The sequence below is a fragment of the Lithobates pipiens genome, unplaced genomic scaffold (genome assembly GCF_037356315.1).
Source record: "Lithobates pipiens isolate NorthernLeopardFrog02 unplaced genomic scaffold, aLitPip1_a1.2 Scaffold_19, whole genome shotgun sequence".
Taxonomy (NCBI): domain Eukaryota; kingdom Metazoa; phylum Chordata; class Amphibia; order Anura; family Ranidae; genus Lithobates; species Lithobates pipiens.
The window spans coordinates 155920553-155944306 of NW_027507764.1; the positions used below are offsets into that span (position 1 = coordinate 155920553).

At 42.4% G+C, this 23754-nt stretch overlaps 1 protein-coding gene across 2 annotated transcripts in view; it reads left to right on the forward strand.

Annotated features, from left to right (window-relative positions):
• The window catches only part of UBE2E1 (ubiquitin conjugating enzyme E2 E1), a 59925-nt gene that overhangs the window by 17477 nt on the left and 18694 nt on the right, over window positions 1-23754 (forward strand). For both annotated transcript variants that reach the window (XM_077491415.1, XM_077491416.1), the window contains exon 2: window positions 4719-4769. In XM_077491415.1, the coding sequence (XP_077347541.1) occupies window positions 4719-4769 (51 nt within the window). The remainder of the gene's footprint in view (window positions 1-4718; window positions 4770-23754) is intronic.

The following is a 23754-nucleotide window of genomic DNA, read 5'->3' on the forward strand; positions in this document are numbered from 1 at the left end:
GCTGTCTCTGGGACCCGTGTGTGTCCCAGCAGACAGCGCGCAGGGACAGGAAGAGGCATAGACTCCCGTGGGAGTCTATGCCTGGAAGTGGGTGTATATACCTGTCTTAGACAGGTATCTGCACCCACCTCCCCCCTGAAAGATGCCAATTGTGACACCAGGGGGAGGGGGGGGGTTCCGATCAGCGGAAGTTCCACTTTAGGGTGGAACCCCGCTTTAAGACTCAGCATCACGGAGCCTTGGAGACTGCCTTACAAGACCGACCTCGTATATCAGGGAGAGATGATGAATCCAGAAGTGAGCTCTTTCTCTGATGGCCTGGCAACTGAGAGAGAGCTGTGAGAGCGGAGAGGATTATAGGCAAAAGTAATCAATACCAGCTGCCGTTCACTAACGCAATTTACAATAAAATTTTAAAATTTAAAATAAAATTTACAATGAAATTTGCAGCCTGGCGCATGCTCAACAACAGAGTGTCAGGAGCCATGATTCTGGCGGTCCTCGATTCCCTCCAAGCTGGAGCAGAACTAAATCTTGCGGTCAGTACCCTCAGGGTGCAGGTATCGGCTCTGTCTAGCTTTTTAAATCAAAGGCTGGCAGAAGAGCCCTTGGTCAAGAGATTTCTTACATCCATTAGCCGTAAGCGGGTCCCCAAGTCAAGGAGGTTACCTTCCTGGGACTTATCCATGGTGTTGCAAAGTCTTTGTAAAACACTGTTTGAGCCAATAGAGGAACTTCCCATAAAGCTCTTAACCTTGAAAACAGTGATTTTTAGTGGTCCTAGTCTCCACCAGGAGGGTTGGCGATATATAGGCACTCTCAGTGGCTGACAAAATGATCCTCTCTCTGGACCCAGCATTTCTCCCCAAAGTACCGTCTAACTTTCATAGACCGGAAGAGATCGTGATATCTTTATTTTGCGGAGATCCTAAAAATGACAAGGGGACTGCATTTAATAAAATAGATGTCGGGAGATGCTTGATTGCTTACATAGAGCTCATCAAAGAATGGTGATGTTCCACCAGCTTGTTTGTGTTTGCTGGTTCAAGCATCTAAAAATACCATTGCAAGGTGTCTGAAGTCAGCCATCGCAGAGGCATACAAAGCATCATCCTTGACACCACCATTGGGAATAAATGACAAGAGCGGTTTCCACTTCTTGGACTGAAAGGGCAGGAGCGTCTCCAGATTTGCAAGGCCGCAACCTGATCCATATTCCAGACTTTTGTAAAGCATTATAGACTGGACCTGCTTGCCAACCAAGGCAAGTCTTTCGGCAGGAAAGTGCTGCAAGCTGTGGTCCCGCCCTGATCAGGTAGTCCTATTTTGTCCTCTCTGTAAGCCATCCTGGAAGTTGACTTGGAAAAACAGTGTTTATTACCTGTTAACTACTTTTTCCAGGAATCTGCCAGGACGACGTTAGTTCCTTCCCTTATTTGTTGGTGGATTAGCAATATAAAGCTACACGGAGAGGGTTTTATGGTTGCTTATTCTAAAGCCTTCAGTTATTTGTGAATACTGAGGGGCTATTGCTATTGCTATAAGCCTGCTGGCATCCAGGTGCTGAGGAACTGTGTTATGATGGTAATAGGCTATAACATTCGTTGTGTTCTTCATATCTGCAAATACACTGAAATAGCATTGATTGTCTGCATCTTAAGCTCATACCAGGTGGTGTTTGTATAATTATTTGGACATTTTATCCTTTAACCACTTAAGCCCCGGACCATTTGGCTGCCCAAAGACCAGAGCGTTTTTTTGCGATTTGGCACTGCGCCGCTTTAACTGACTATTGTGCGACGTTGCTCCCAAACAAAATTGATGTCCTTTTTTTGTCCCAACAAATAGAGCTTTCTTTTGGTGGTATTTGATCACCTCTGCTTTATTTTTATTTTTTTTTGCGCTACAAACAAAAAAAATCTTACATTTTGAAAAAAAAAAACGCATAATTTTTTACTTTTTGCTATAATATTCCCCCCCCCCCCCCCAAAAAAATAAAAAAATAAAAAAAATTTCCTCCGTTTAGGCCGATACATAATCTTCTACATATTTTTGGTAAAAAATCGCAATAAGCGTTTGGTTTGTGCAAAAGTTATAGCGTCTACAAAATGGGGGATAGTTTTATGGCATTTTTATTTATATATTAAGATTTTTATCGTCACTGCGACATTATGGTGCACAGATCGGACACTTTTGGCGTGCTTTTGGGACCATTCGCGTTTATACAGGGTGGGCTGGCTAAAGCTGCGTGATTAGGGGGTTGCCTGCATTATACAGAAGTCTTTCCCTTGACGTGATTTTACTGCTGCCCCCTGAAAATGCAGTGTGACTTGCATTATGATGTAATAATGTTTATTTAGATTGTAGCTTTTTAGAGCTTGTGGTTTATAAAGAAATTGCAACCTTTTTAGAGCTGTGGCTACTGAAACTTTCTTCCAGATCCGGCTACTGAACGATTTATGAGAAGGGTCTTCAGGGACCAAACAGACATGAATTTTCCATTTTGTATTGAACCAGATTGTGGGTTTTTATTGAAAACCATACTGCTGGAAGAAGTGTGACTAACCAAGTGCCAGTCTGCCATTTACTGTTAACGCATTCTAATGACAGAACATCTCATCAGGTCTAGAACCTTGGGGGAGGTGAACTGTGTACGCCTGATGAATGATGAGGCTGATGTGTTCAGCAAAGAAAGTTGACCTCACTGAACTTCTGTTACCATCAACAGGTATTTTTTGCATTTCTCAAACAGATCTAACAACACACAATGGTATATAATATATAACGAAGCAAAAAAAGTAGCCTGCATTACACTTTCTATCAAAGGTCGCTTACACTGCTGCTCCTATAGTAATGGCGTACAGCGAGTTGGCGTTTATCCCTCTAGGACTGGCAGGATCACCAGCTTAAAAAAAAAAAGGGCAGGTGAAGAGCTTTGCACTCACTTCCTTTTCCAGAGGCACCCCAGCAAATGGAAGAAATTCCTACTTTTCACAGTTGTCACCCTGACATTTTACTTCATTAGGAGTTCCGCTTCTACTCCTTTTTTTTTTTTTTTTTTTTTTTTTTTTTTATGATGACAACTGCAAAATATATTTAACCTCATTTTATCCAAGTGTCACCAACATGGAAAGTGAATCTCCCTAATGAGATTACAGGGTAATAAAAGCCTGACAGACCTTTTATCTCTTCTCTAAAGCATATATTGTATGTGTCTATAATAAAATGATATTATTATACACGATTTGTATAGCGCCAACAGTTTACGCAGTGCTTTACAATGTATAGGGGGTGGGGGAGACAACACAATTACAGTGCAGTTTAATACAAAAGGTACAGGAGGGCCCTGCTCATAGAGCTTACATGGGTTGGGGGGTGGTGGTACAAAAGGTAATAGCTGCAGAGAATGATTTGATAGATATAGATATATATATATATATATATATATATATATATATCTATATCACGATTCTCACAGCATAACATCATCTTTCACATTAAAACAAAAAAATTGGGTTAGCTTTACTGTTTCGTTTTATATTTTTATTCATTGAAGTGTATTTTTTTTTTCCCCAAAAAAAATGCGTTTGAAAGACCGCTGGGCAAATACAGTGTGACATAAAGTATTGAAGCAATTGCCATTTTATTCCCTAGGGTCTCTGCTAAAATATGTTTGGGGGTTCCAAGTAATTTTCTAGCAAAAAATATTGATTTTAACTTAAGAAATAAGTGTCAGTTTAAGTGGTTAAACTTCCTGCATTTACACAAAGTTTATCCCTTTGATCTATAAAGGAAGCATTAGCTGCAATGTTTCATGTTAAAAACTTGGCAGACTGCCCAGATTTTTTCTTTTAAAAGCTGAGTGAGCAGATAATTTCTCCACTACTTGTATGAAAGAATCAGCAAACTCTGCAATAGAGATGGTCAGTTGGGTTGAATCAAGAGCATGATTTTTTTAACAATTAATTGTGCAGCGCTAATAAAAATGATATAGATAGATATATATTGGGGTGTGTGTGTGTGTGTGTGTATATATGTCTGCTGTTGCATTTATAAAAGTCTGTAAATTAATTGGGTCCACCCACTTTTGATCCTTGGGTGGCTCTGTTGTCACCTGCTTGACAACGAAGGAACTTTGTGGAAATTGTAAGCTGAATTCTATTGGATGCAGTCACTGTTTTGGGAACAGTCACTGTTGGAAGCTGTTCAGCCCATGGTCTGAACAAACGATAATCTGGATGTGTGTGTGACTAATTTAAGGCAGGCCATACACTGTTCGATTCTCAGCCGATTCAGCAGGAACCAGCCGAGATTTGAACCCTTAATGGGCAGGCTTAATGTACTTCACATACACTTTACGCCTTTACCTGTATATCTGCAAAACGGGCTTTGTTGTATCTACAACAGTCAGGGAGAACTGTAAATTCTGATAGTGGTATTGTCACCAAAGTCTCTAAAATGTGAAAAAGAGGTGATTCAGCTGGGCGGCATTCATACAAAATGCTTTGGTGGGAGTTGTCCTTGGAGAAGACCACTCGCAGTATATTATGTTTACATTGCAAGTTATCAAAATTCTTTGGGAAAAAAAATCTAGGTTATTTTTCAAACAAAAGCATCTTGTTTGGTAGCGATTGTGTTTTTGAGGTATTTGTGCCACTTTAGTGGGATAGCTATGCAATGTTTCCTAAATCTAAAATGTTGCTTTTGTATTTGTACAGGATTCAGAAAGAACTGGCTGATATCACCCTGGATCCTCCTCCAAACTGCAGGTTGGTGTCTCTTCTTCATTCTTCTTCTGTCTCGTGTGACATTGCTGACTCGCATTGTTGCTTTGTGGTGTGGTATTGCTGTCGCCTTTGAAACTGAAGAATGGTTTCACTTCCCGCTGCTATATTAAACAAGGAGGAACAAATACTTGAATGAAATTTAGTTGGTGGTTAAAATTAACCTGATATGGTAGTATTGACATTACTTTGCTTGGTAGGAATTCTCACCTACTACAGTTTTTTTTTTTTTTTTTTTCCGTAGGTATGGAAATTATTTTGGTTGTATATGGAAAGGGAGATTTTCAGTGGTTATGCAGTGTGCTTCTAGGACAGGCAGTGAGGAGGCATTTTGCAGGTCGGATAGATTTAACTAAAAATGTGTCTCACTAACCTCTTCTGTCATGCTGCTGTCAGCTGATGTTTAGCAACAAGAAGTGCAAGCAGCACACTTAAAGCGGACAGTCATCTTTTCATCTCTCCACCTATTAAATCTTCTGCCCTTGTTGTTTTAACTTTTGGATAGTAAAATATTTTTTTTCTGCCAGTAAATACCTTATACAGCCCACAAACAAAATTCTTTCATTCAGCGAATGTACAAAGATATTTGCTGTGAATATTCTCATCTGCAAATTGATCTGTGTGGCCAGCATAAGGCTCGGTACACACCTATGCAATTTTGCTTTTGATCTGTTTCTGCAGTGCTTTTTGCTGTACGTTTTGATTTTTGTGCACGAGATTTTACTGCATTTTTTTTGAGCAGATTAAAAAACACGAATTGCTGCAAAAACGCATTACATGCTTTTCTGCAGCTTCTCCATTTAAATATATTGAACCAATAAAGCACCATTTTGCGTTAAGTCCCTGACCCTTTCAGATGTGAACATTTCCCATAGGAAACCACGTAAATGAACTGTAGAGCATTTCTGCAAAAAGCACCAATAAACACCTGAACCAGGTCTAAGACGTTTAGTAACATAATGGGGTTAAAAAAACTAAAATGAGCCTTTTATAGTAGAAAAAAGCAGATACTCACTACTGTAAGGGGTTCATTTTTTACTGTAGAACAGTGAGTAATATTTAGAGTAGCGATTATTTGCTCTTTTTAAAGGGCTTATTTTATTTTTTTAACCCCATTATGTTACTGGTAGATTTAATAGATTATGAAAATAGTAATCGATTAATTTCATAATCGATTAGTTGTCGATTAATTGATTAGTTGTTTCAGCCTTACCCACTTCCTTTGTCTTGTCCAGACATTAGCCTAGGCTTATGACATCATGCACAGCCATCTCTCTCACTCTTGTGAGTTTGCCAGGAAGGGAGGGGGGATGAGTCATAAGAGGGTCAATGAGGGCTGCAGAGCTGGGGGTGTGCCTCTGTGTAAATCCAGGAAGTGAACAGACAGCAGCTTCCGCTGCCCACAGTTAAAATGGATGCAGCCAGACTTGGTGGAGAGAGATGTCTGCAGCATATTTGGCACAGAATCGCTGCATATATGGAATAATATGCAAAGTGGTTGGAGGGAAGCTTCAGAATGGCAAAGATGTTTTTATTACATATTATGTGAGCAGACTGCAGTTCCTCTTTAACATCAAACAATTACGCTAGCTGGTACAGGTTTGAGCTGATTTAGGGCTTATTCACACTTGGGCCCCATTTATACTTGCAGTTGGGGGCAGTAAAAAAATGCTACATTTTTACCACACCATCCCCCCACAACTCGACTGCAGCAGGCAAGGGTACTTGCATGTGGCAAACATGATACCCGCTGCCACATTTGGGGTTTTTATAGCACAGTGATTAGGGTTTTAAGGGGTAAAAACATATGGCAAAAGGCTACATAATGCCTTCTCACGACCTGTCAAACATCCTCAGCATTGATGGGCCAATGTGAGGGTAACGCATGTAAATGAGCACTTGTTGTATCCACTGAAGAGCGTTCTGTAGTGGATCGCTCTTTTGAGGAATTATTTTGCCTCGTTGCCTGTTTTAAACCCTAAAAACCTGCACCACTACGCTGCAACTGTAGGCATTGTTTGGTGGGTGGTACTGACTGTCTATCTATAAACCATAATCGTGGTAGCAGTTATAGCCATGATTCTGGTGCTAATCTTTTTGATGGGTGATTCGCCATCTGGTAAAGCGACGAGTGTTTTGTCCTTCCAGTCGATGCTCTCACTGTCTCTCCCATGTAGGAATACACTGTGGGTACGCTCTGGTGTTTGCGCTCACCTGGGTGGATAATGTCACTGCTCTCCTATGTGACGGTTTTTGGGCCTAGTGATTTGGAAGGTCAGGATTGAGCACATGTACTCCTAATAGCTGTAAGTACCACTTTATTAGGGCAAAGGATCAAGGGCTCTGATGGAGCAAGGAGGCAAGTTAGGCAGCGTATACATGAGTATAGCTATGGCTATATTTCAAGCATTCTGAAAGGAAAGACTGTCTTCTCACACACAGTATGACACACAGTAGCCCACCCCTCTCCTCTGCTGTTCATTCACAGGTGGCTTTATATCCACATGCAAAGCACTCTGTGATTAGGTACAGCATCTGCATGCAACTCTACAGCTGTATGTGTATTATTATGTATTATTTTTGCATGCTCAATAAACTTCAGCTTGGTTAAAAAAAAAACTCTACAGCTGTAGGAGCTTAGATCATGGGGTCTAGCGTTGGAGCGCCGGACATATAGCAAAAGCTCTGCTCCTGGCACTTAAAGATAAGTCTATGAGGTTGCATGCTCATTGGACGTAACCCTTAGTACGCCAAAACATTTTGTAAAGTGGCTGCATTCCTGTTCAGCCAAAAAGACCATGACCTCTTCTGTCCCTTCTTTGAGTACCTTACCTGTAAGTCACTTGACCACAAGTTGCACTCCATATTTTTCAATGACAACTGTTCAAATGTGTGCAACTTAAAGTCACGGTGACTTTAAAAAGGTTCCTGCACTACCGTGATCTGACTTTCATGCGACTTGAGCCATAGACTGCAATGTAAACCCTCAAGTCAAAAGTCACATGAAAGTTGCACCTGAATGTTATACATGTGGTAGATGTAAATGTAGGATTGTCCATCACAGAAAAAATGTTGCAGATAATAATTCAAAACGATCACCTCCTCCACACTGCACGTGTCACAATCCCCCTGGGAAATACACTTACCAGATAATATGCCTATCTGTCAATGGATGATGTCTGCTCACTGCATACACTCCATCAGAAGATACTGGGTTATACACTTGACTTGCAGGTCTCTGCATGTAATCCATCTAGATGTTTGCTCGTCACAAGCAGAGAACAAAGATACACATAGCGTAATCCAGTACTAAAAAGGTATTTATTATAGGTTTCCTTAAGATTGCACACTTACACTGTGTTTCAAAATAAAAGAAAATGTAACAACAATGTATTATTAGTTGATATCTCCTGACTAAGCAAAATGATAAGCGAGAACCCTCTGACAAAGCAATCGCGAAACTAGCCAGGACTTGACCACACAGCAACCTACATCGTCGGCTTTCCTGCTTGCCTTATCCGAGAACACTGCAGGAGCAGTGAGAGGTAGTCACGAGATGGCGACTTATGATACATTGTTGTTACATTCTTTTATTTTGAATCACATTGTAAGTCTGCAATCTTAAGGAAACCTATAATAAATACCCTTTTAGTACTGGATTACCCCATGTGTATCTTTACTTTTTGCTATAATAAATATCCCCCAAAAATATATAAAAATAATTGTTTTCCTCCGTTTAGGCCGATATGAATTCTTCTACATATTTTTGGTAATAAAAATCGCAATAAGCGTATATTGATTGGTTTGCGCAAAAGTTATAGCTTCTACAACATAGTTTTATGGCATTTTTATTATAAATTTTTTTTTTTTTTCTAGTAATGGCGGCGATCTGCGATTTTTATCGGGACTGCGACATTATGGCAGACACATCGGACACTTGACACATTTTGGGGCCATTGGCACTTATACAGCGATCAGTGCTATAAAAATGCACTGATTACTGTAAATATGTCACTGGCAGGGGAGGGGTAAATGCTAGGGGGCAATCAAGGGGTTAATTATGTTTCCTAGTGTGTGTGGGGGGATGGGACTGTGTAGGGGAGATGACAGATCGCTGTTCAGACTCTGTATCAACAGACGATCGGTCTCTTCTCCCCTCAGAGAACCGGAAACTCTGTGTTTACACAGATCCTGGTTCTCATGTGCCACGAGCGACAGCAGGAGCCTGGCCGGTGATCGTGGCCACCAGGCACTCGCATTGGCTCCGTGGGCGAGTAACGGCCGCGTGCCCCTATAGTGGCCACAGGGTGAAGCGATGTTGCATAACGTTGTTTCGCCCAGCCGTGCCATTCTGCCGCAGTAAACGGCGGCTGGTCAGCAAGTGGTTAGGAACTGTAGCAATCGGGGGGGGGGGGGGGGAAGTCTGCTGATAGCGCTCTGTGATTCTTGGAGGTCACAATATAATCTTTATATGCTTCTTTACATTAAAGTGATCTATTTGTTTGGGGCTATAAATATTTCCCAAGAGAGTCTGGAATCCACCCACTAAACCATGCTGGCCTGTTTCTGGAACCCCATGGAATTCTAGCATTTACCAACTATCCTGTGATTTATTAAAATATAACTATAGGCAAAACCTTCATTTTCTCTAGTCATCTTCCAGGACAGCACACCTGAGAGATCACTGGTCCACCTGACAGGAAACACAATGAGGTTAAAAGACCCTTCCCTTCCCCCTGCACCTCAGTTCTTGATTGTGTTTGGTGGCAGCAAAACGTTTTTTGTTTTTGTCAGACTTGAAGTCGGTCGCAGACAGTCCCCCTGTCCCCCTGTCCCCCCCCCCCCGGGAGCTGGACACCAAAGCCAGAGAGGGCTGCCGGTCCAGCCAGGGTTCAGTTCCTTCTCGGGTTCCCGAGGGCTGGGGATCTCCCCGGCAAGGAGCCTTCCGGGCACAGAGGGGTATCCTGGAGCTGTTTTCCCATGGAGAACATGGGGCATTTACTCAGGGCAATCTACGCCCCTGAAGATATCCCAGAACCTCCAGTTCAGGCGACAGCCCAGGATAAGATGTATAGGGGGTTGGGTAAGCCTCAGTCCAAGGTATTGCCAGTTCATCAAGCTCTGAAAGAGGTCATTTTGAGAGATTGGAAGGACCCGGGGAGAAAGGTCCTTAAGCTCAAAACTTGGAAGAGGATGTTTCCCTTTTGGGGAGGAAGAAGAAAAGTTCTTCACAACCCCCAAATTAGATGCAGCCCTGTCACAGGTCTCTAAGAAATCCGATTTTGTCTTTTGAAGACTCGGGTAACATTAAAAAACAAATGGATAGAAGGGCTGAAACACTACTGTGAAGAGCGTGGAATGCCAATGCTCCTGCCTTGGCGTCAGCCTGTGTAGCAAGGAATGTGGATGATTGGCTGGGCAGGCTCTCCAGCCATGTTGCTAGAGGGAGTAATTCCAAAGAAGTCGCAGACTCTCTAGAGATAATAAGCAAGGCTGTGGCATACTTAGCAGATGCAGCAGTGGAAACTGTTAGGACCACGGCTAAATCAGCAGCTCTCCTTCACTCTGCAAGGAGGGCCCTGTGGGTTAAACCATGGGAAGGGGACCATATGTCCAGGTCACTGCTCTGTGGGTTGCCCTTTGAGGGTTCCCAGCTTTTTGGGCCTGGCTTGGATCAGGTCTTATCACGATCGGCGGAAAAGGGGAAAAAGTTCCCGGTAAAAACCAGGAGAGATGAGGATAGAGAGGTACCAGTGGTGAGAAGGGGATTGCCCGAACACCCTGAAGGTACAGATTGCAGCTCTATCTGTATTTTTGGACCAGAGGCTAGAGCCCCTGATTAAGAGATTTTTACTAGCAAGGGAGAGGATAACCCCCGTTAAAATGAATAGATTCCCACCATGGAATCTAACGCTGGTCCTTGAGGCATTGACGAAAGCGCCTTTCTAACCCGCTCAGGAGATCTTAGTAAAATTTTTGATGTTTAAGTTAGCCTTTTTCCTGGCCATCACTACAGCCAGAAGGGTAAGTGACCTGCAGGCCCTGTCAATTAGGCAGCCTTTTCTGGTGGTACTGGAAGATAGAGTGGTGCTGAAACAATACCCACTATATCTTCTGAAGGTCGCATCTCCTTTTCATAGATCTCAAGATTATTTTGCTCTCCTTTTGTGAAAACCCAAAAAACAAAGGAGAGGAAAAATATATAACGGGGATATGCAATTAGTGGACCTCCAGCTGTTGCAGAACTAAAACTCCCATGAGGCATAGCAAGACTTTGACAGCCACAAGCATGACACCCAGAGGCAGAGGCATGATGGGACTTATTGTTTTGCAACAGCTGGAGGTTCGCTAATTGCATATCCCTGATATATAAGTTATTAGATGTCCAGAGGTGCTTGCTGATATACTTAGAGTGAAAGATTTCAGGAAGTAGAGTCCTATTTTGGTTCTATTTAGCAGCCCTAGAAAGGGAAGGCAGGCATCTAGATCTACAGTGGCTAGGTGGATCAGACAAACCATAGGAATGGCTTATGAGCAGACAGGTTCCCCAGTACCAGTTAACCTTAAAGCCCATTCAATGAGATCTTTGGTGACCTCTTGGGCAGAAAGAGCTGGGGCCTCAATAGAACAGACAAGTCGTACAGCCACATGGGCGAAGCAGGACACCTTGAAGCACTATAGGGTGGAACTGCTATCATCTCAGGATCTGACGTTTTGGAAGGAAGGTCTTACAAGCGGTGGGCCCATCCACCCTAAGGTAGGCCTTGAACTTTTTGTCCATCCTCTCAGGTGTGCCGCCCTGGAAGATGACTAGAGAAAATTGAGTTGCCTACCGGTAACTGCTTTTCTAGGATATCTTCCAGGACTGCGGGCCTACTTCCACACCCCTGGTTTGATGTAAGTACTACGGGAAGAGTTTCTCTGACACCCGGATAACCTATTACTTTGGGAGAACTGAGGTGCAGGGGGAAGGGGAGGGGCCTTTTTAACCTCATATATTGATTGTATTTCCTGTCAGGTGGACCAGTTGTCTCTCAGGTGTGACGTCCTGAAAGACATCCTAGAAAAGCAGTTACCGGTAAATAACTCAAATTTTTTGTTGTTGTTTTGGATAGAGTTGAGAGGAATTAGAACCCCTGTCAGTTTGTATTGGTGTCTGTGCCCCCCTATTTGTCCTGTTTCCCATTACCATTGAAAGTAAAAGAAAATCCCAAATATTGGGTTGTACCCAGAAAAGTAATAGATGGGAAATCTTCCAATGGGGACACTAGTTTGGTGACCTGGGGGCCCCATGAGATTCCCTTAATTGCAGGGATTTCCTCTCACTTCCTGTTTGGCTTTGAAACAGGAAGTGAAGGCAAATCCGCAATGGGACACAGATGGCAAAAATAAACCATACAGAGGGGTTATAACCCTCCCTTGCCCTATCCAAAAGGGGGGGGGGAGGGGTTGGGGTTTGCCTAATAGTTGTACTTTAAATAAAATATTGTTTCACTTGCAGATATTAGTTACTGCTGCTCTGCTTTCACATATGTTCCTCCTTCTTAGCTGCTGAAAAAGAAAATGTAAAAAATGAAGTTCAGGTTCATACGTGTCTACAATACCTGTATTTGCGTCACCAATTAAGCAGGTTTTGAATTGTGAAAAAGATTGATTCTTTATTCTTTGCTATCCAGCTTCTATACTCTAGAATCCTGCTTTTGGGGCTTTACTAATCTTGAGTGCAGGCAGAGCCTAGTTACCACTGCCTTCTGTTCAGTTCCTGGGGGAGGGTTAGGCTGGCCATACACTGGGCAAATTTATTTCCAGCAAACGGGGGTTGCAGGAAAGAAATTTGCACAGTTCCCTAATCAACACAGACCATATTGATGTGGGAATCCCTCCTGCTGGGCCATTGTCTTCTCCCAGTGGGGGAAGGTGCCCCTGCAGGAAGACGGTGATTATAGTAGCCACTAGCGACAATTGCCGGTAAAACCTGGTATGCTCCTTGTACCAAGTTGATTGATAAACTTTGTACATTCAACCTGCCCATACATGGTATAACCACCGAAAGTCCAGAGATGTACTGGTATGTCGCTGGTTAAGTGGCTACATGATGGTGTCCTGAGACTGTTAAGGGAAAGTATAGCATATTTTCATGGAGCATACCTTCCAGTGTTTCCCTCAAAGTATTTTTATACAAAGGTTATATTTTTTGCAAACTCTTTTATTATTTTAATTTTTTGTAGTTTGGCCATGGAAAAAGGTAGAATAGATGCAGATAACAAAATATCTGCCTAATCCTTACCCACCCCCACTGTAATTAATGTCATCCTGGCAAGTTTCCCATGCTGGGAGAGCATATAATTAAGTCCCCCCCCCCCCCCCCACCAGCTGCAATGTGCCCTAGGGGCACAACAGGATGCCTATGAACATGCTGCTTAGTTCTGTAGGGGAATACAACAGTGAGATCCTATTGTCACCCCTATTGGTTTCAGATCATATGATCACCGTGATTAATCAATCATAGAGATCAAAGAGAAAGCTGCCTGTTGCATTGTATCTCCCCTCACCCATTAGCAGAGGAGATCTGTGTGACAGTGTAGATCAGCCTTTCTCAACCTTTTCAACACAGAGGAACCCTTGAAATAGTTCTCCTGCTAAAAATTAGAAATTAACAATTCATGATACATTAGTGTGGTGATCAACAGGAAGAATGCTCCTCACACTTGTGGTCATTGGGAAGAATTACCTCCTTACAGATAGCTAAAAAGATCAATGGTGTAGATGGGAACTTATCCGAGAGGCAGAAATGGCCCAATACTGAAGGAACTCCTAGCAACCTCTGGAGGAAGTCTAGGGTTCCACAGAACCCTGGTTGAGAATCACTGGTGTAGATGATAAGAAAACACAAACTATAAAGCTAATAAAATAACACGTTAAGGCTAGATAGGATATGTCCGTGTCAAAATCCAGCTGGTTCAGCAGGATCCAGGAGAATTTCAGCACGTGTGGCCCTGTCTGTTCTACAGAAACCAATCGCTAGACCGGCCTCTGTCTAACGGTCCTGCTGAAAAAACAGCAATCAATTGGTGCAAATGGCTGCAGCACTGATCAATATATTCTGTTTTTTGACTGGAGGGGGGAGTCCCCCACTGTCAGAATACAATAGGGTATCGGTGACGATCCCTGCGTCCATACTGCGTGTGGGGAGGTGGGGATCTGTGGGGTTGGCGTGTGTTTTTTATTTATTTATTTATTTTTTCAACCTGGTTGAACAAAGAAAAAAACCTCCTTTTAGTGTTTACCCAGCTCTCGTTGGTTAATTAGCAAGTTAGCGTTTTGAGGTGCATTCATGGGTTGATTAGCGTTAGGTTTTTTTTTTTTTTTATTATTAATATTACACTACAACAGCCTTTTTCAACCAGCGTGCCTTGGCAAAATGCTTAAAATTGCCTACCTTTTTAGTTACACAAAGCCACAGGTTTTTATTCACCATTACTACCCTCTTGCTGCCGACATCCAAACAACCAATGATGTCATTGCTTGATGAGGAGGATGTTGGGCATTGGCAGAGAATCCTTGTTTGCCCCTCTTGAAAAGCCCTGGGGTCACATAGCTGAATAAGGGCAAGGAACATTGCAATACTAGTCAGTATCATTGTGCAAAGTTGTATTTGCTTTGGAAGAATAAATCGCCTTCATTTCTGACATTGGGTGCCCTACGTGTGTGAATGTTGCTATGTTTACTAAACTAATCGTTTTACATATTTTAGAATGGAGTTCTTGCAGATTGTGCGGAATTTTAAAGTTTGCTTGCGTTGAATCGCATGGTACGTAAGTTACCCTGCATATCAAAAAGTAGTGTATACTTTCCCATTTCCACCATGGCAGATGGACTTGTTTTCAATGGACTATGAGCGTACTGATCAGCACAGCTCAGTACCTGTCTGCCCATAGGCCGTGTGTATGTATGTATGTATGTGTGTGTGTGTGTGTGTGTGTGTGTGTGTATATATATATATATATATATATATATATATATGTGTATGTATGTGTGTGTATATATGTATGTATGTGTATATATATATATATATATATATATATATATATATATATATATATATATAATACATACAGTGGGGACGGAAATTATTCGGACCCCTTTACATTTTTCACTCTTTGTTATATTGCAGCCATTTGCTAAAAACATTTAAGTTCTTTTTTTTTTTTTCCCCCTCATTAATGTACACACAGCACCCCGTATTGACAGAAAAACACAGAAGTGTTGACATTTTTGCAGATGTATTAAAAAAGAAAAACTGAAATATCACATGGTCCTAAGTATTCAGACACTTTGCAGTGACACTTATATATTTACCTCAGGTGCTGTCCATTTCTTATGATCCTTGAGATGGTTCTACACCTTCATTTGAGTCCAGCTGTGTTTGATTATACTGATTGGACTTGATTAGGAAAGCCACACACGTGTCTATATAAGACCTTACAGCTCACAGTGCATGTCAGAGCAAATGAGAATAAGGCCGGGTTCACACCGCTGCGATGCGGGAACGCCGCGAATCCGCAGCAATTTCCCGCATCGCATTACTCCCGCCGGCAGTTCACACTGCCCTATGCGGACGGCTGGGAGTGTCAATGATATGTTAATGACACCCCCAGATCCGTCCGCATATCGCAGTGCGATCTGCCGACTCGCACAGGAATCGGATCGCATGGTGTGAACCCCCATGCGATCCGATTCTGTTGCAGACCCAAAAGAGGGTCCCGTGCGAGTTTGCTGCTGGACCGATGCGAATTCAGCCATACTATCTGTATGGCTGTACTCGCATCGCTACGGAGATCGGATGTGATTTGCGGTGCGAATCACATCCGGATCTCCCCCCGCAGCAGTGTGAACCCAGCCTAAAGGTCAAAGGAACTGCCTGAAGAGCTCAGAGACAGAATTGTGGCAAGACACACATCTGGCCAAGGTTACAAAAAAATTCTGCTGCACTTAAGGTTTCTAGGAGCACAGTCCTTAAATGGAAGATGTTTGGGATGACCAGAAACCTTCCTAGAGCTTGCCGTCCAGCCAAACCGAGCTATCGGGGGAGAAGAGCCTTGGTGAGAGAGGTAAAAAAGAACCCAAAGATCACTGTGGCTGAGCTCCAGAGATGCAGTCAGGAGATGGGTGAAAGTTCTAGAAAGTCTACCATCACTGCAGCTCTCCACCAGTTGGGGCTTTATGGCAGAGTGACGCGACGGAAGCCTCTCCTCAGTGCAAGACACATGAAAGCCCGCATGGAGTTTGCTCAAAAAAAACACCTGAAGGACTCCAAGATGGTGAGAAATAACATTCTCGGATCTGATGAGACCAAGATGGAACTTTTTGGCCTTAATTCTAAGCTGTATGTGTTGAAAAAATCAGGCACTGCTCATTGCCTGTCCAATACAGTCCCAATAGTGAAGCATGGTGGTGGCAACATCAGGCTGTGGGGGTGTTTTTCAGCTACAGGGACAAGACGACTGGTTGCAATTGAGGGAAAGATGAATGCGGCCAAGTACAGGGATATCCTGGACGAGAACCTTCTTCAGAGTGCTCAGGACCTCAGACTGGGCCGAAGGTTTACCTTCCAACAAGACAATGACCCTAAGTACACAGCTAAAATAACGAAGGAGTGGCTTTACAACAACTCCGTGACTGTTCTTGAATGGCCCAGCCAGAGCCCTGACTTAAACCCAATTGAGCATCTATAAAGAGACCTAAAAATGGCCGTCCACCAATGTTTACCATCCAACCTGACAGAACTGGAGAGGATCTGCAGGAGGAATGGCAGAGGATCCCCAAATCCAGGTGTGAAAAACTTGTTACATCTTTCTCAAAAAGACTCATGGCTGTATTAGATGAAAAGGGGGCTTCTACTAAATACTGAGCAAAGGGTCTGAATACTTAGGACCATGTGATATTTCAGTTTTTCTTTTTTAATCAATCTGCAAAAATTTCAACAATTCTGTGTTTTTCTGTCAATATGGGGTGCGGTGTGTTTATTAATGAGGAAAAAAATGAACTTTAAATGATTTTAGCAAATGGCTGAAATATAACAAAGAGTGAAAAATGTAAGGGGGTCTGAATACTTTCCGTCCCCAGTGTGTGTGTGTGTGTGTGTGTGTGTGTGTGTGTGTGTAATATATATCTATCTCTTCCATTGTGCTTCTCGACTTGTGGTTAACTTGACTACTTCAGAAATGTGAATCCCTAGTATAGCCCTTCCCACCTTGCACATTTTAGTCCTCTCGTCTTCTGGAATTGTCTTACTATTCTGTGCTAGCCCGGCTCCTCCTTCCTCGTACCTGCCCATCTTTCCCCCTCCCAGTATAACCTTTCATGTCGCTGCTGGAGGAGGAGTGAAGGGGAATACTAGGTGACTGCTCTAAATCTGCTGGGGCTGCATCCATCACATACAAAATGCTAACGTCTAGCACCAGTCTTGTGGCATACAAGAAAGACCTAATATGCATAAAATATGTTAAATACATGTACATTCTTATGGGAAGACTGTTGAAATGAATTGCAGTGCATGCCGTTCGTGCCTAGCAGCAACCTCCTGTGTTCAGTGTATCGGGCTGGCTGCTCAGCATGCGACCGCAAAAGCAAGCCGAGATCGCTGGATTAGCAGCGTCTATCTGTCCAAGCTGGACAAAAGTAACTACAGTATATATAACATAACCGTACTGGGAAATCTTTCATAACTAGATTAGGTTCTGTGATTTCAATCACATGTCATAAAGTGTACTGTATATCCAAAACTTTTTTGTTTTAGTTTTGGATAGAGGGGGAATGATTAAAACCCTAAGTCACATTTCCATTTCTGCCGGTGTCCCCACTGGGGACAATTTTCCCTCACCAATTGTCCTGATGACCATTGTCATGAAGGCTGAGTGTGATGGTAAATCTAAAATGTTACAGTAACAAGAGTTGAGGTGGAATCTTCCAATGTGGAATCCTGTTCCACTTGCTGATGGGTTATTACTCTATATCCAAAACATAAAGAATGTTCCTAGAAATATCCTTTTAGCCCTCCATTGAGAGAGGTTTGAGCTCTTTCTGCTTTGAGCACCTATAATCAGATTTTTCTATATCCTTTAGTTGTTTCAAGAGACTGTGGCTGCTCAGCTGGGTAAGATTCCACAAATGAAGTTGTCCTTGGAATACTTGGCCTTGTTTAACTAAGTTCATGAAATAAAAACATTTGCCATTAGCAGGCAATTGGATTGAAACTTGATACGTTTCAGAATCTGGTTACTGTGGCAACACGCTCAGTTCTTCTATAAACTTTAAAGTGGTTGTAAACCTAAGACTTGAAATATAAACAAAGCAAATCCCTCTACTTGTGTACTCAATCCAGAGCATTAAAGTCCTACCAAAGTCTTGTCTTTTTTTTGTTTAAAAATAACCTGTTCTACTTGCCTACTCTGTGTTGTGGTTTTGCACAGAGCAGCCCCAGTTCTCCTCTTCTTGGGTCCCTTACCAGCGCTTTGGCCCCTCCCTCCTGCTGAGTGTGCCCTCAGCAAGGAGCTTGCTATGGGGGCAATGCGCTAAGATGCAGCTCTGTGTCCATTCAGACATGGATCTGCTTCTCAGCGCCTCTCTCTGTCTCCTTATTGGCTCAGTGACTATGATTGACAGTAGTGGAAGGACAATGGCACCTGCTGCTGTCTGAGCCAATGAGGAGGGCGAGACCCGGATAGCCAATGCTCTTGTGTAACATTGCTGGATGGAGATGGGCTCAGGTAAGTATTAGGGGGGCTGCTGCACACAGAAGTTTTTTATTTTTTATCTTAATGCATAGAATGCATTAAGATGAAAAACCTTCTGCATTGACCTTCTAACTTGCCTTGTCATGCGACTTGAGCGTTAAAAGTCACATGACAAGTCATGCCCCATAAATGGCAATGGAACCATTCTAATTGGTGCATCTTAAGTCGATCCGACTTAGAAAAAGGTTCCTGCACTACTTTGGGGTGACTTCAACACAACTTGCATTGACTACTGTTAAGTCTCTTCTGACCATAACCCCTTTTTCCATGTGGCCTCAGAGTCTTCAAGGTGGGTTTTAGCAAAGCTCAGTCGTGGTGGCATGTGGCCTTTCTTGAGGAGTGGCTTTTTTTTTTTTTTTTTGCAACCTTACCATACAAGTCACATTTGTAGAGAATTTGTGATATTGATGTCACATGCACACAATGACCGCTCATAAATTCCTGCAACTGCTTCAGAGTTGCTGTAGGCCTCTTGGTAGCCTCTCTGGCCAGTTTCCTCGTGGCTCTATCATCCAGTTTGGAGCGACGTCCTGATCCAGGGAGGGTCTTTGTTGTACCAAATATCTTCCAGTACTTAATAACAGAATTCACTGTGTTTCTAGGCATTGATAAAACCTTTGCCATTTTTGTTGTATCCATCTCCTGACTTGTGCCTGTCCACAACTTTATCCCAGGAATCTTTGAACAGTGCCTTGTGACCCATAGTTGTTTGCTTCAGTTGCCCTACCAAGGACTAAAATGCTCCAGGAAAGCTCTTTTCGTGCTGAGCTAATCAAAATGACCACATAACACATCGGTGTTCTATCTTTCAATTGGATGTTGTATACAGCTGGAAAAAACAAAAACTGTGTCTGTCTTCATTTCAGGCTGCAAAGAAATAACATGTAATTATTTTAAAGGGGATTCTTTTTTATACCCATCGTGTAATGGACTTTTCAAGCAAAGAAACCTTTGAAGAACCTGCCACAGCTCAGTTTTGTTTTGGCCATACAGGATTTTGAAATCAGGTTAGAGAAAGCCTACAATTTGTGTCTCTGACTAGCAAAATGGCATCTCGTTGTTGAACCCCCAATTTGTGAACGTTGTCTGTAATGCTGTGTCAGGGATTTGTTGTAGTGAGTCAGTCTCTAGAGACTTCTCAGCAGTATGAAGGGGCGATTATCCTTCTAGAACATGCTAAATGAGACTTAACAAGCTTCATGTGGGTATATGTGCATCCCCAGTATTTGCTGCCAAGTCTATTTGTTATTGCTTTCCAGGAAGACATTGGGAAGAGTGCTTTGCTCAGCATGTATTGTGTGTCAGTTTGTGACTAGGGAGTGCAGAGCATATTACTGGATAGAGAGACGCTTTCCCCCATCCGTATCTCTGTGAAACAAAGTCACGTGGTCGTGACGCAACGCTTCAGGGAAGGAGCTGTGGTGTTGCACTCGTTACTTCCGGTCGCGGCCGAGACCGGAAGTTCGGATTTTACTACATTCACTCGCTGTTTTCTGCTGTATTGTAAGTTACTATTTTTGATATTAAAAATTGCTATACTTTAATACTACACATGAGAGTCCCCCTGTCCTTCTATTCTATACTTCATGTACCGCATATCCTAATGAATGAGATGTGAAGAACCTGGGAAAGGAATATACAAGTGTACACTATCTGCTGGACGGATGTGGATGGATTAGCCTTGGCTTACATATTGTGTCTGTATACCAAGCAATTGAGGTGAGAGGCTGGGGGAAACTGGTGGTGCACCTGTTTGGCACTGAAGTCAGTCACTGGACTATCACACGTTTTGAAGTCACTTTTTTGTGCATGGACTTGGATTTGTGCTCACGAAGCAATTGCATGAACTGAAATTAAGGAGCACTATTTTTTGCATTGTTTGCACATTCTATTTGAGCGATTTTTTTGGATTATTTATTTTTGCATGATTGTTTTATGCAAGCACATTTTATATTGTAGTAGTTACTATATTGTATTGCCCTATATTGCACATTTATCACTTTGTGAGGTGGTTATATATATATATATTTTTTTTCACTTTACATGTTTCTGAGATTAGAACATTTTGTATTTAGTTTATTTTGCTGATAGCGCCGCAATTTATTCATTTTCATTTCATATTATACAAACACATTGGGCTAACTTCACTGTTTGTTTGTTTTTTTGTTTTTTTTTCATGAAAGTGTTCGCAGTTTTTTGGAAAAGCAAAAAAAAAAATTTCAAAAAATTGCTGCGCAAATACCGTGTGACAAAAAAAGTTGCAGTGACCGCCATTTTATTCCCTAGAGTCTCTGCTAAAAAAACAAACACAATTTTTATTCCTCACAGCAACCAATGTGTGATAATACTTTATCATTGTGTATAGGGTCTATTCCTGGCATTTGCATTTACTGGAATGTGTCATGTCACATGCAGCCCTGCTTGTGAACTTTTCATTTATTGAGGCCAAAAGAAACCCAGGATGCCAGTCAATAAATTGGCAGTACTTTTCCCGTTCTGTTGCTCGTATTTTAATATAGCTCGGATTACATCGGTACGTTAGGTGAGGAATTCCAGTGGCATTTGAATACATCCACCAGCAGTTTAATGCCTTGTGTTTCTGGCCTTTGCTCTAGGGACTCCTGCTGTAGTGTCATTACTGGATTTGCTATCATTGTTATTGTCACATTGAGTGCCAGACTGAAGCAACAAAAGGCAATTGTGTGAAGATCAACAGCAAATTAACAGCCATGTATATCCCTGAAATGTGATTTCTAATGAAACCTAAGGGGACGCTAGAAAGAGCAGTCGCCATGTTCTGTTGCTCCAGGACTGATCTAAATATAATTAGAAAGCCATCACCGTGATTTGGGAAGGAGGTCATTTAACAGCTCTTAATCAACATGCCTAATGTTATCGCATTTAAATCTGATTTTGGAGCGGACATTGAAGGTTTTGCAGGTTGAGTCATACGTGCCTCTAATTTTATTCTTCATGTCTTAAAACTGGTCAATGTTTAAAGCACATCAAAGCCCAAGAACAAAAATGTATTGCAGTATGCCAGTCTTCCAGCTACTTCACACCATAAAGGATGTGTTTGCGTGTTCCCAGGCAACATGCTTTTGACAGCCAATTAATTTTAATGGTCTGCAGGTGTGACTTTTAAACTGTGCCACTATGGTACCATGCATTTTTGGTGGCTACAAACACACCCGCATTTGCGAGAGGCGTGGGGGTGCCATTGTGATTTAACGGCACCCACTCACATCTGAACACAGCAGGTTGTTTCCATGTGGTGTGGGGAAAATGTGTGCTTCTGCGCCATAGTTTGTGTGGACCAGTTCTTATTTGGGATTTTTATCCCTTTTATATACACCAGATGATCCTGCCAGTTACCTTACCACTCCTAGGGAAACATCGCTCACTCACTGGACTGTATTTTTGGAGAAGCAGCAATGGCACTATAGAAATTTAGGACTACAAAAACATCCCCCTTTTGTTAATGGATAGAAAAAGGGAAGTGTTCAGTGTTTTATTGGGTAACCTGAAGAGGAAGATGAGACTGCTTGCAATACCATTGCAGGGTGCAGAAAACCTATACAATATTTGATTTCCTGAAAGGGTTGCTTTCACTTATTGGCTTACAATCGTACAGTATTTTCATTTAAATACCTATTGAACAAGAAAAATGTAAACAAATGCAGCCACAACAAGCTGCAATATATAAAATTTTTGTTCTGGGTCTGGACAAACTTCGGATGTGTTCAGTGTGTCAACTGAAGCCCTGTCAATCACTGTCAGTGTGTGCCGGAGCCCCCTCCCCTGTCACCTTTTTACCTCTTGGTGTCAGGAAAACCTAGCAGAAGTGACTCATGCTGAGAGCAGAGGAAGGGAACAGTAGGCATAACTTATAGTGCTCTGAATTGAGAAAAGTATACATTAGAGAGGCATATGCTTTGGACATATTTCATGTCTGAGGTTTACAACCACTTTAAGCCTTAAAGTATAACTAAAAGCAAAACTTTTTTTTTTTTTTTTTTTTTTTTTAGTTTTGGATAGGGGGATATGGATTAAAACCCATGTCAGTGTTTATTACTATCTTTGTCCACATTCGGGAGATTCACTCTCTCTCACTGTTTTTGCAGTTGAAAGTAAAAGCAAAATCTCAAACTTTGGGTTGTCCCCAGAAAAGTAAGAGGAGAAATCTTCCAATGGGGGCACTACTTCTGGTAACCCGAGAGAGAAATTCTCTTAACTTGCAGGGATTTCCTCTCACTTCCTGTTTTTTCTATGGAACATGAAGTGAAGGTAAATCTTTTGAATGAGACAAAGATGCCAAAAATAAACCTTTCAGGTGTTCTAACCTTCCCTTAGGGCTCTTTCACACAGACGTGTCCGTGTACAGAGCCCACTCTGCTCAGCGGGGGATTGCTCCTTCGATCCCCGCTGAGCAGGAAGATGACAGGTCTGTCTCTGCACACTGTGCAGGGATGGACCTGTTAGAGCGCTGCTCTCCCCTATGGGGGATCGGATAAGGATGGACAGTAGAGTCCGTCGTCATCTGATCCGCAAACAGATGGAAAAGTAGGTTTTTCCTTCATCACGCTTTTTTGGATCGGAGTCGGCCGGATGTCAGCTGACATCCAACGCTCCATAGAGGTCTGTGGAGTGTCCGTTCAGGTCCACCTAAAAAACTGGCAGGCGGACCTGAACGGACAGTCCGTGTGAAAGAGGTCTTACTCTGTCCAAAATGGGGGGAAAAAAAAGTTTGGGCTATAGTTCTGCTGTAAGGCTGAACTCCAGGAATTCCGCCTCTTTTAAAATGTGCCAGATTACTGTGGGTTAAATCCAAAGAGGTGTGTTCTAACTCCTGGACCAGCCCCTTTTATTTACAATTGACAGTTTTACTGAGTGCTGGGAATAAAACTATCAATATACTCCATGTTCTGACAGAAGAGATGCTGCTTTCTCACACAGCAGCTGCTCTGTCAGCCCCTTCCCTCTGCTGTCCCTTCAAGGAAGTCTTTTGTATTTTGTGAATGTGTTCACCCGATACAATGCGCTCTGATTGGGCAGTAGGAGGGGAGGAGTTGGCAGAGGGGCTGCATATGACTCTATACCTGCAGGAGCTGGAAGTGGATTATCTATCATCGGAGTGCCATAAATCTAGCGATGGGTATGCACTCAGTAAAATG